Below are 14,622 nucleotides of genomic sequence, written 5' to 3' on the forward strand. Positions count from 1 at the left end.
AAGGCCCTTTTTTAGTCATAATCACTGATAATAGAACAGTTGGAGATAATAAAGCCCCGAGTTCATCTTCACACATTACATAATTACCCACGGGCGAAATAAAACGAATCGCCAAGCTTTGTCTAATCACACAGAAAAAATTCCACACGTCCCTACTTCCATTTTTTTATTGATACATTGTGTAATGAAGTAAAAGTAGACATGAGGGTAACAGGTGCATAATTAAATAACGAAAGACTAATATGATTAAATAAGCCTGTAATCAATATCCAAATATGTTGATTAGCTCAGTGAGCCTGTCTTTGTTGACTACTGCAGCCTTTTAAAACCACACCCAGTTCCTTTAAATAGACCTTTTTTATGTGGCTAAAAGTTATTTACATTTTATTTCAGGTTTAGGAGATATGGATAGCTGTTTTTTTCACAATTTAAACAGGAAACAAAAAATGAGGCTAATAAAATTTATAAAATGAACTGGCACCCACTTAACCTTTCGAAACAATAATTTTATTGTTTCGAGCTTGTCATATATTAATAAAAGAAATAAAAAACATTAGAAATGAATGGAATGAAATCATGTCCTGCTCTTACTGAGCTAATGAAGACGAAAAAAAAAACCACAAAAAAACATCAGATCATTCTTATACAACACTTTCTTTCTTTCAACCAAAATCAAAGGTTTTATCTCCTTTAAATAATTTTTAATGAACAAATTGTTATTATGAATCATGAAACAAAATCATTTTGAACATAACAACTTTAATAATATTTTTAATAAAGAAAATATACAAAGACCCTGGTAGAATGGCTTCACATGTACTCATTCAACATTCAAAATATATATGGCTCATGGTATAATGGCTTCACAAACATACTAGATGAAATTTGGTAAAATTATCAACCCATTCAATTAGTTTGAACACCTGGTTTTATTTTTTAATTAAAATATTAAATGGAGAAAGTGTTGTTTTTTTTTAGCAGTATAAAAAGATTTTGCAAATTTGGTATACTCATAAAAAGTTACCTCTTTTTATTTGTTAATGAAGTGACATTTTCAGTGGGTTAATTATTTTACAGACATTTCAGTATGGTGGGGCATACAAATTAGAAGAATGTTTGAAATAGGCTAGATAATAGACACCTGTCACAGACATTGGCAGGCATATATGCAGGCTTTGTCAGACACAATCTCTCTGGTGCCTGTCATTTTGTCTGTATTGATATTATTAAAGGAGCTATCTCTCTAACTCAGTAGTTTCCATAATATTCGAAATTAAAAACACGGAACAGAAGTACATTTCAATCAATCAGTACACGAGTCGTGTATTCTATAGTTTCAGACGGCATTTGTATTGAACAAAGGAAAACATACCCTACAAGACAATGCGGAAGTAATTAGTAATGACTGATTCACAGCAAAATAGTAATTTAAAAAATCTGTAGGATGCACTAAGCAGGTGTAAATGACTGTCGTTCAATTTGGACTGTTCGCGTATTTCAGCGAACATAATTGATTAGAAATTACAATGTTTTTAAAATTTGAATATGAATCATTTTATATACATTAATATTATATTAATATGTGCTTTTAGACCGACTTTCGTCTATTTCAAGGTTCCAGTCATATGCCCTTTAATACATATCCGCAAGCCTTGAAATAAGGTATTCATCACAGACACTTCATAGTTCACAGACAAGTTCAGGCTTTGTCAGACACAATCCCTCTGATAAATTGTTTCAATGGCATTATTACTGATATTAAGATAAAGACTAGAGAAGCCTAGTCGAAAATCCCCTCATTACTAAGTAGTAATTGTATATATTCCATAGAATTGTGACCTTTACAATCCCTCTGGGCTCTGGCCTGTCATTTTCCTGTGGTTTTTTGATATTATTAATAGATTTCCAACAAAAATTTAAAATGTCAAGCAATCATTCTGAAATGCCTAAACTATTATTTCCAGGTCTACATGTCAACATCAAAGTTAAAAAAATCATGTACAAGTTCATCAGTGCCAGGGGGGGTAGGTGGTCGAATGGTTAACACGTGTGCGTTGCATCATAAAGTCTGTCATTGAGTCAAGTTGCGTGGTTTTGATTCCCCGGTTGTACATGACAAGTAGTAGGGTCGCCTGACCAAACTCATGGGTTTTCTCCAGGTCCGCTGGTTCCCTCCCACTGCTAAAGACCCCTACATGCAAGCAAATTATTGAAATAAAATGGAACCAATTTGTGTAGAACAGAGGTTAAAAATGGTCTGATTTTTAGTTATAGTGTCACCTGAACTTGTGATTTGTAATCCATATTGTGTAGAAAATAATAATTAAAACAAATCAAAAATGTTAACAATTATTAAAACTCTATTATATGAGAATATGGTCCATTTGTTGAGCAGCTAAAAACTTGACGATTTCCATAAGTTCCACTTTTAACACAAACATCAACACCTTTGATTTTAGAATTTTCAGTTAAATTTTGTTCACACATTTCCACAAACTTAGTGTAAAGTTTTAATCCAGTTTCTTTGTCAATGTTTTTATGATACTGCATCATTTTACCTTTAAGAATTCCTCCGAGTGTTGCTTGTGGAATAATTAAAACATCTCCAGGTAGATCGAGAATCGAAACCAATTTCTCGTCCCTTCCTTCACTTAATCTGGCCGTTAAAACACTCTTTACTGAAACAAAAAATAGGCAAAATTAAATTCTGATTAAAATGTTAGTATAGATAAGGCCTTCAGAGTATTGCTAGGCAATACATTAAAGATACATTATGGGAGATTCGATATCGAGTTGGCAGTTCTCACTATAATAGTTCAAAAATAGATAATGTAAAGGCAATTTGCTGAAAATTTCATTCAAATTGATTCACTATGAACCGAGAACTAAGTGGTTGAAATTTCCGCCTAGCCTCGGCCATCATAACTAAAGTCAGTACGATAACAGCATAGTCTCGATTATCCATTTAATCGTTAAATCGTGATGGAAAGTTATGCAGTAAATCGGCTCACAATCCACTAAAGATCGCAGGCTAGCAATGCCATCTATAGTTGATTATGGTCTGGATAAGTTAATTAATGTCTAATTAATAATTTAGATAACATTTCAGACCTAAAGAAAGACGTGCAATAGACAGATTTAGCTCTTGCATAATGTATGTTTAATTTAGTTTTATTTAAATATAAAGAGTAATATACAGAGCATCATTAGATGTACCAACTTTAATTTCCCAAACATCCATTATTTCATAATAAGGCCTCCATGCCTCAAAAAATATATTTTATTCCATTTTCAGCAGAGAGAGAGAGAGAGATGGGGTTTAACGTCCACTCGACACAAACTAGGTCATTTCGGGACTAACATATGGTTTAATTTTATTTCAATAATTCGCTTGCATAGGGGTCTTTAGCAGTGGGAGGAAACCGGAGGACCCGGAGAAAACCCACGAGGTTGGACAGGCGACCCTACTCCTTGTCACGTATAACAGGGGATTCGAAACCACGCCAGTCGACTCAATGACAGACTTTTATGATACAGCGCGCCCACGCTAACCATTGAGCCATCCAACCCCCTCATTTTCAGCAGTCAGTGCAGTGCATACGTACGCTGACATTCAGCTGAAATCCAACCCCTGATAATATGGATAGATAATTGTATTGAAAATAACATGAGCTTTAGTTTAACATACTACCTATCTGCGCAAACTTAGCTAATGAAGAAGACTTGTATTTTCCATGCATTGTGCTAGAAGGAATATTTTGCCATGACAGTGGCACAGTGGTCTACCTACACATGTAACAATATACAACTGTCGGGGGATTTTTAATGTACTGTTGTACATGGAACCTCAGTTTTTTGTACCCTCCGAACCACTAGATCCTTTTTTAGCTAGGCCCTCAGTCATGCACCTATGACAATAGAAATCAAACGTGAGAATCTTGAAGAATTTTTATTTTTGGTCAGCCAACACCCGAATCAAACCAAGGACCTCATACATGTAGTGAGTGTCACTGGCTCACTATACTAACCTTATGCTGTCTGTCTACAATCAGCTTGCTTGTGAACAGACACTAGCCTAGTTGACAGACATTTTATTTCCTAAATCAACGATTTTAGTCGAAAACACTAAGTATATTCATAGAATTTTGAGAAGTATTTATTCCACTTTCATAAAATAAAATTGAAAAGGTGTATTTAGTCTTTGTGGGTATGACAGATGTGAAACAAAGTAGAAACGCATTTCCAAATAGTATAATAATTTTTGGATATGGCGGCCATTCAGGACAGAGATCTAATCTTGAAGTAAATATTTATTTGTGTGTAGAATGACTGGCTCACTAAAAAGGACCATCATCGTTGCTTGATAAATGTGACTGAAATTTTAAGTATTCAATATATTACCCATTTTATCAAGTATATCTTCTGTAGCATCTTTTAAAAAGCACACATAGACCACAAGACCTCTTTTTATCTGAAAATACAAAAATTCTCTTAATAATTCCAGAATAAACATTATGTTTAAGATTGTAGATGAAAAGTACTTTTTATTGAAAACATTTTATTATGTTGTCCAAATCGATCCATTTTAAAAGTTTACATTGGTTTCTATTGATTCCCCACTGCCATCTTTATGCATCTTAGACCAATAAAGTAATAATAATTCTTTTATCTAATTTGTACACATTAGTGTTATGTTTGAAATAGTACATGTATTTTGACTTCTGAGATTTATGTCATTGCTATGGCTTGTTGTGTCTTTATATTATATAGGTCATATGTTCTATTTGCACAACAGGACTATCCTAATTATCAGGAATTTTAAAAAATCCAACTTCAATGGTCATGAAAGGGCTGCATTGGCCTTCAAACTGAACATTTTGGAGTTAAAAATCTGCAAAGCAGCCTTACTTTAGTAGCAGGGATATAAATATGTGGTGTGCTATGTGATTGTTCGTATATCGAGAGATGATTAGATTGATGTCATGGGGGAATTCCCTTTGGCTCACTCGGTAGAGATGTATGAATTCCATGCATAGGGTCATGGATTCGATTCCAGACAGGGGGCATATTGTCATACTTACATTAATAAATAACTTAAAAATTATTGGGCATGTCCGGTAAAAAGAGAGAAAGATAGATTTGGAGGACTAATCCCCCCCAGGGATTGTCGGGTGGAAAGTGCAATGCCCAATAATGACCAGCCCGTTCTCCCACAAGTTTGTTGCGACTGTATTGAGAGTAAGATCCCCCTAACAATAGGCAGAATTCTAACTACATGTATATACAGTGATGTTATGAAGCACTGGAGACTGAAGTTCTATCCGTACATAATACCACAGGCATGGACTGTCAAAGCATGAAGTCGATGACAAGCGTTAACAAACGAAAATAATATAAATATTGGAAACAAGTGGCTATGAATGACATAGTTTTGTGGGCAGTATTTATGCAAATCAAATCGGCTAGATTGAAAAAATAAAACATATCAGAGTGAATCGACAGAGGTATAGATTACCTGACATTACGAATTGTTGAAAAAAAAAAACGAGCCAAAGCGAGAACAGGTAAAATCGAGGCTTCAGCAGGCATTGCATTCCTGTTCTTTTTTTTATTATATATTGTGTAGTTGAGTATGGTGTATCACTGTATAGAAGGTCAGATTCCTGTAATAATACATACACCATATATAGCCTACCCTACTAGACAATATACAACTTTTTTTTATTGTATATTGTCTAGTAGGGTATGGTGTGTGTATATACAGATAGAAATTCTGTGTATGAAATCATATTTATCCAAACGGTCAAAATTTAAAAAAATTGCATAGGCAGCATTGCCAATGCCATTGGAATTGTTTGTGCAATTTGAGTGTCACCTCCACGTGTTTTGCGGGTGTTTCGTCTGTTTCTGGTTGAATCTGGAGTCTTGCTGACAAACACTGCTGCAGAACAACTTTTGATTTAGCCATCGTCGCCACTGCCATGCTTAATTTACAGAGCTAGTATCGATTTTTGTGGCACATCTGGCATATCATGCTGCTTTGAAGAAAAGCTGGAAGATTATAAGGGTCAAGGTCGTTAATCTAACCTAAAATGGCGGCCCCCATGGCTCACGACAGAACGCGTCGACCGGATGAAAACGAAGAAGAGGACCCCGTTGAAACGTTAATTAATAAAACTGGTTGTGCAAAGCTTCATTACGCAGTTCAGGTAACAAAGAAGCATTCAAATCTAATGAAATATTTTTAGAATGTCATAACTTAGTTGATAGCATTAGAATAACATAAGTCAAGGGAAATAACTCCATTTTCTAATTTTGTTACGTCAAGGATACTGCACAACTGACAGCGAATGAGAGAGATAATGAACCATATGGTTCAATTTTATTTGACTTGCACGTAGGTGTAGGGGTTTTGAGCATTTGGAGGAAGCCGGATGACTCGGGCAGACGGAGAAAACCCAAGGGCAAGAGGTTAGACAAGACGACCCAACGTTCAAGTGGGGAATCGAAACCATTTGACTCTTTCAGTCTTTGAATTCTTTTTCACCTGAGTTTGCATCTTTTATAAGACAGTACTCAGTAGGCCTATACCGTTCCCGAGACATATTATTGAGATGAATAAGTTTATGCAGGGTGAAAGACTGCAAAACTGTTGCGTTATCAACACACAATCCAAACTAAAGATATCTGAGTGTGATTCTGTTTTGAAGAAAACAAACTTTCAGTTTCCATGTCGACCATGTGATGTGTGCCATACAGCATTTGTCTTGTGGATAATCATGTCAATATACTTGCCCCAAAGTTACACTGTAGCCTGCTGTAGGCCTACATAAGTCGCTATTGAAATTTTCAAACAAAGTACCGGTATGATCCCATAAATCCATTCAGTCACATTTGGGCGTTAAAATTTTCTCCCGGATCTCCAGTTTTCTGACAATTAAATATACCATTGGCATTTTAGTCCCAAAATGACCCAATTAAACTTCATCGGTCTCTCTAATAGTACATGTAAGTGCAGGGGGACTGCACCACACATAATTTACATAAAAACAAATACATGGACAATACTTAAGATTATTACACCAGATCGGTAATCTTTCTGCCTTGTGTGAATCATTGAAATGTAACACTATCTGCTTTATTTATTTTTTACAGGATTGTATGGCTGAACACCAAGATTGGAGAAAATGCCAGAAAGAAGTCACAGAATTTAGAACTTGTGTTGAAAAAAATATGAAGAAAAAAACATGATGTACATGAATTAAAATATACTAATGTAAATAGTGTTTGATTATAACAATATATCTTTCATCACAGGAAAGAAGATAGCAACAAAAAACTAAGCCAAGTTTATCGCCATTATTAAATCTGAGAGATTTCTAATTAGCAAACATCACAAGTGATTCACAACTACAAAGGTAGTATTGTACAAGCAGATGAAGGCCACATCGCTGAAACACGTACTGGACTAAATTTTTGATCTTCACACAGTCTTGTCTAGTTTGTTGTTCGGGACTTTTATCATGAATTGCTATAAAGGTTGATATGTGTACAAAAGTTTCATAAAGATGTCTTATTATTATTATTAAAACGATATTTATACAGCGCTCGTCTTCCACTGCAGAGCAATGCTCAGATGCGCTTTACAAAAACATAATTGAATCAATATAAAATTCAAATGTACATAAAAGTCTAAATGATAAAATTACATACATATTGAGAATGACATTATCATATGATAAAATGCAAGATATATAAAATCTTTTTAACTAAAAGCCTGTGTATAAAAATGTGTTTTTAGTGATTGCTTGAATATTGTAATCTTGATTGATGAAAACAAAACCACAACACAATTTATATGGAAAACAATATTACTGGTTTATCCACATATAGCACAACGATGCCCACTGATGATTAACCACAAAAATGGATAACCAAGACTTTGTTAATTATTGTGACAGTAGTAACAATGCAATCAAGGCTACAGTGATTTTAAAATAAGGGTTTCCCGGCTTATGAGTGAAGCATTTGACTGAAATTTTCAGCATATTCCCTTTACATTATTTAGTTTTTAGCTATATGTATTATAGTGAGAACTGCCAGCTCTTTATCTAATCTTCCATTATATACCTTTAAGCAAATCAGTTTTTTCCCCATGTCGACACTGAAGAAATCCGTTCATGTTGACCATATTATGCGACATGGCAAAATTAAGTACAATTATGTTCTCATCATGTACATTTATATTTTCAATAATGTTTAAAAATATATGTACTTAATATCTGCCAATATTTCTGCTATTCCATGTATCTTGGCCATTATTCACTTTCCAGTATGCTCTGGAATCAAATCTTTGAAGAACAGTGCTGTTATTAATAGCACTCATTGTTTGACGTGGGATAAAAAGACAATGAACAACCAGTGATGCTTACGATCATTTTATTCTGTGATGGCTTGTGTTTATTTGATGGTTAACAATATATATGAGAAATAACTTTATATGGCTGTGAAGAAAATAGAAATAAATTTTTGTATTTATAAATAAAATATTTTCTTTATTTCTAAAGTGTTAGTAAGAATCAGAAAATGTAACACGTACATCTATTATGAGAAATAATTTTACAAGGCTGTGAAGAAAATAGAAATAAATTTTTGTATTTATAAATTATTTTCTTTTTTTCTAAAATGTTATTAATAATGAGAAAATGTTACACCTATCTGTTTAAATTCTTTACACAAATACTCTATGAACAGACAAAAATCTTGTTGTCAAGAGTGTCTGCTTAGTATTAAATTTAATAACCAAACATTGAATTAATTTATATCTGTTTCAGGAAGTTTAGGTCATGCCCATTTGAATTTTAGCTCTTATTAAAATATGGGGCAAAATGAATACTTAACAATAATGTTTTGCTGGTCTTCATAAAAGCATTTAGTTTAGTTGACTCATGTGACTGTTTATTTATCAAGTACTGAGCCAATCAATAGTGCTATTGATCTTTGTTGAAATAAGGGTGGTAATGATGTGGAGATAAAAACCGAGGGCACAACAACATATGGTAATAATTAAATATTAAAATTTCAAACAAAAACAAATACATGTACACATGTAATAAACAGCCATTAAATGGTTGTGCTTATGTGAATATATCCGCATCATATATTTATTTATATCATGATTCAGTATATACATACATACATGGTCTCCTTTTTATTGAGGGGAGCCACGGTGGCATGATGAGTAAGACATTGGCTCTCTAACCTGGAGATCCTGTGTTCGATCCCGCTGACAGGGGGAAGAGCGAGAGGGTTTAACATCCACTCTACACAAACTAGGTCATTTCCGGACTAACACATGGTTCAATTTTATTTCAACAAGCCAACAGTGAGGCTGATGTCCCCCGCCGAAATAGGAAAATAATTAGAGGACACATATAAAAATCAAATTGCGTATCGCTCTGCTTACCCTGAGCAGAAAATGCTCATTATCAAACTTAGTCAAGGTATTACTGTAATGAAACTATACACCAAGTTTCATCAATCTCACTTAATTAGAACTAAAGTTATCGTGTCCCAAAGCATCAACCAATCAAATTGCTTATCTCTGCTTACCCTAAGCGGAAAATGCTCATCTTCGAACTCCATCAAGGCATTGACCTAATCAACACATACACCAAGTTTGAACATTCTAGCTCAATTAGGAAGAGAGTTATCGTGCCCCAAAGTATCAACCAATCAAATTGCTTATCTCTGCTTACCCTAAGCGGAAAATGCTCATCTTCGAACTCCATCAAGGCATTGACCTAATAAACACATACACCAAGTTTGAACATTCTAGCTCAATTAAAAGTTATCGTGTCCCAAAGCATCAACCAATCAAATTGCTTATCTCTGCTTACCCTAAGCGGAAAATGCTCATCTTCGAACTCCATCAAGGCATTGACCTAATCAACACATACACCAAGTTTGAACATTCTAGTCCAATTAGGAAGAGAGTTATCGTGTCCCAAAGCATCAACCAATCAAATTGCTTATCTCTGCTTACCCTAAGCGGAAAATGCTCATCTTCGAACTCCATCAAGGCATTGACCTAATAAACACATACACCAAGTTTGAACATTCTAGCTCAATTAGGAAGAGAGTTATTGTGTCCCAAAAAGTGTGATGGACAGACAGACAGACGGACAGACAGACGGACAGACGGACGGACGAACCCATTTTAATAGTCCCCTGCTTTCTTCGAAAGGCGGGGGACAATAATTCACTTGCACGTAGGGGTCTTTAGCAGTGGGAGGAAACAGGAGGACCCGGAGAAAACCCACGAGGTTGAACAGGCGTTCCTACTCCTTGTCACATACAACCGGGGAATCGAAACCACGCCAGTTGACTCAATGAGACCTTATGATACAGCGTGCACATGCTAACCGTTTGGCCATCCAACGCCACTCGCTGACAAGGAGAAATCATGCTGGAAAATCCATGGGAACTTTCTTGGCCAACACTGGACAAAAAAGGAAATTTTAGTGTCTTTTCAAAAATAAGTTGGAAGTGATATATCCTAAAAAGAAATGTGTTATCATCTGTACAATGTATTATCGGGAGATACATTAATTAAGATATGTACATCGTTATATATATTATGCGATTAAATTATAGTTTTAAAATGTACCCAGAGAGGGGGTGTTGGTTAGCTAAATTATCTTTGATCTGTGACCAAGTCTTTGAGGGTTTGCTCCTCCTGGAATCTGATTGATTGCCTTCCCAACCTTGTGAGTGTTCATCTGTTTAATCCTATCATTATTATAAGGAACCCAGTATTAATAAAGAAAAGGTACCACATACTAGTCTCAGAATGAGCTAGTTAAAGCTGAACTCCGATTATAAAACTACAGAAATAATTAAATAAAAAAAAGGTTACGCCCAAAACAACCGCCATACTTGTTTTCAATTTCTTGAACTAACATCCTCCGATAAAGGATTGGTAATGTCCCTTTATTGTAATATCCAGAAAAATATAAGTTATGTCCCTTGATCGCCATTATGACAACAATTGGAAATGAAAACATACTTATTTGATGGAGAAGACTACCGTTTTATTGCTGCTTTGGATATATCTTGGAACGATAATACTAGACTTTATGACGCAGAAAAGTATTTGGTGTTTCTACTCTGTTGAGCAAAACATTTCACGAAATAAGAAACATTTGGTTGGTGCTGGTTGATTTGTTATTGTTTGGGGTAAGGCAATTTCTCTGTTATTTTTAGAGCAAAAGTACACCGTGGTTGACTTATTTCGTCTAATTAGTAAAATAATATATACCTGATCAGACATAACAATTGTGTAGCAATAATATTTTCTGTGGGCTCATATTGGAAAAAATTCGATCAGTCAGGAGGTAAATTACCTGATGTGGACACTTCGGTTGACACGGCAAATACTGGAAGTGGGCGTGGCCTGCCTATGTGTTTGTCCACCCAAAACGATCGCCATGTTATTTCAAGAAATTGAAAACAAGTATGGCGGTTGTTTTGGGCATAACCTTTTTTTTATTTAATAATTTCTGTAGTTTTATAATCGAAGTTCAGCTTTAAATAAATAAACTCTAGTTTGTATAATAAAACAGAAAGGCCTACAAAGTATATACATTAGTTTTATACTCTGAATATATACAAAACTTAGGCCTATATTTATTAGTTTTATACTCTAAATATATACAAAACATTGTCCTATATTCATTAGTTTTATACTCTTAATAATTACAAAAATTAGGCCTATTACCATTAGTTTTATATTCTGAATTTATACAAAACTTAGGCCTATATTCATTAGGTTTATACTCTGAATTTATACAAAACTTAGGCCTTTTTAAAATTAGTTTTACACCATGAGTTTATACATAATGTAGGACTATATATACTCTAAATCGGACTAATAGACCTATATTTAAATTTTATACTCCTGAATATATACATAACGTACACTAATAGGCCTATATACATTAGTTTTATACTCTGAATAAATACATATTCAGGCCTATATAATATATACTCTAAATTAGACTAATAGGCCTATATATGTAGCCTATATTAGCTCCATACTCCAAATGTATACATAACATAAACCAATAGGCCTAGTTTTATTTGTATGTATCAGATGAATCAATACACTAATATATATATTGGATTTATACTCTGAATATATACATTAATAAACCAATATACATCAGTGCAACACTATTACTCTGAATATATACATAAATGAACCAGTATACATCAATATTAGTTCCATACTCTGAATATATAGACAAATGAACCATTATGAATAAATAGGTCTATCTGTATTTTTTTAGCTTTATACTCTCAATATATATAAATCAACCAATATACAACAGAACATCAATATTACTCTGGATACATACATAAATGGACCAATATCTATCATTGTTTCTATATTACTCTCAATATATATATAAATGAACCAATATACATCAGTACATCAATATTACATATTATCAATCTAATTACATCATATTTTGATGTGTATCATAAAGCCATTAAAACAAATCTAAAAGAATGAAATCATCATAATTCAAGTGAAAAATATTTGATATGGTATTCACCCCCTAATTACCATAGAGTTTTTAATCGGATTAAAAAGAGTCTAATCAAAATATTTTGGCAAAGATTATCAGAACAACCATTTTTGGATTGCTATTCCTTTTAGAGATTCAACTTTCACGATATTGTAGTTTGCAAGGGATTAAAGAATATTTCATTATAAATTCAATCACAAAAAATTCTATTAATAATTATTGTATTTCTAAAGAAATAGTTTATCATGACAAATACTATATTAATTATCACAGAATTATTATGAAAAAACTACAGGTACATTATAATACTATATATTTGATCTACACATTTATTATGACAAATACTGTAATATATACTTTGTTATAGGTTTAAACAATTTATAATGATAAATACTGTAATATATTACTGTAAGATAGGTATTAAACATGCATTATGCGAAAGCTAAATCTGTTTATTGCAGGTCTTTCTCTTGGCCTTAAATGTTATCTAAATTATTAATTAGACATTAATTAACTTGTCAAGACCATAATCAACTTTCGATGCCATCGCTAGCCTGCGATATTTAGTGGATTTGAATACGTTTTTCATGGATGATTTAATGTTAAAATGAATAATCAAGACTTTGTTTATAATCGTAACAACAGTAGTAATGACCACTAAGGCTAGCCTAAAATTGAATCACTAATATTAAAGTTGAAAGTGAAGCAGAAATTTTCAGCATATTCTGTTTTCATTATCTATTTTTTAACTATTATAGCGAGAACTGTCAGTTCTTTAACCAAACTTACATAATGCTCCTTTAAACAATTTATTGCGACAGAAACTATATGATAGGTTTTAAACACATGCATTATGATAAAAACTACACATTCTAAACATATGACAAAAACTAAATTACAGGTTTTAAATATATGCTGTAATACATTACTGTATTAAACAATTATTACTGGGTAGGCCTACTATCTTATAGACTATATGTTAGGCTTTATACACATCCACATTGACAAATACTAAATGTTTTCAACACATCCATTATGACAAATACTAAATGTCTTAAACACATTCATTATGACAAATACAAAAACACATTCATTATGACAAATACTAAATGTCTTAACACATCCATCATGACAAATACTAAATGTCTTAAACACATCCATTATGACAAATAATGAACACATTTGGAGCTATTTCAGAATCTGTAACTTTACCTGAGTAGCAACTTTTATTCACTGCTCATGTCATACATGTTACATGAGTCGTGGTGAAATGATTTTGGTATCTTGACCAATTATTATGTGAGATATTATGCCATAAAGAAATCATTTGAAAACGATCTGTAAAATTAACATCCTACTTCAACATCCTACTTTTCCCACACCAACTGAGATAATGAAGTGTGCAATGAGAGAAATTGTGACTGGACAGTGGCGTCTTCACCTACTCATTGAATTCAAACTGCCAAGAGGTCTTTTGCAGCCAGTGATGAAAAACAGCTTACAGACAGTCAATTAATCTGAATTGATTAATTCCATTGCATTTAGTAATTGAGCTAGAATGACAAAGGACACAATTCTACAGAACACAATTATTGTTTATTAAGGAGTCATGTTTCAACAAGGATTTTCTGGTCTCGATCAAACAATAAGTAGAGCATCCTAGTTGGAACATCACTCAGTAATAAATATTAATTGTATTCTGTAGAATTGCGTCCTGTGCGTAATCTGAACAAATTGTCTTTAAAAGATTTTCCCACTAAGAAATCTGTAGGCTAATATTGGTGGATTCAGTCAGTAAAACTTGCTTCAAGATTAGATAGGTGTACATGTAGGATGTTGAAGTAGAAATGTCTAATCCATTTAATATCTTAACCATCCAATATCATAGCCATCTGATAGTCTAGAGAGTTAATGATGGGTAATTATGTAAATAAATGTCTAAATAAATAAATGTCTAAATAATAAAATGGAATGAAATGGGTTTAACGTCATACTTTTCTGCACCGACTGGACTAATGAACTGTCACAA

At 33.3% G+C, this 14,622-nt stretch overlaps 1 protein-coding gene across 1 annotated transcript; it reads right to left on the reverse strand.

Annotated features, from left to right (window-relative positions):
- Nucleotides 1–149: 149 nt before the first annotated feature.
- Nucleotides 150–6,071, reverse strand: LOC126820462 (D-aminoacyl-tRNA deacylase 2). The gene is made up of 3 exons (XM_050548465.2): nt 5,876–6,071; nt 4,402–4,471; nt 150–2,678 (listed from the first exon to the last, which is right to left on the reverse strand). Exons 1-3 carry the CDS (start codon nt 5,981–5,983, stop codon nt 2,353–2,355), a joined length of 504 nt encoding a protein of 167 aa, XP_050404422.2. The 5' UTR covers nt 5,984–6,071; the 3' UTR covers nt 150–2,352.
- Between the last annotated feature and the right edge of the window lie 8,551 nt (nt 6,072–14,622).

Source organism: Patella vulgata, chromosome 5 (assembly GCF_932274485.2).
Source record: "Patella vulgata chromosome 5, xgPatVulg1.2, whole genome shotgun sequence".
Taxonomy (NCBI): domain Eukaryota; kingdom Metazoa; phylum Mollusca; class Gastropoda; family Patellidae; genus Patella; species Patella vulgata.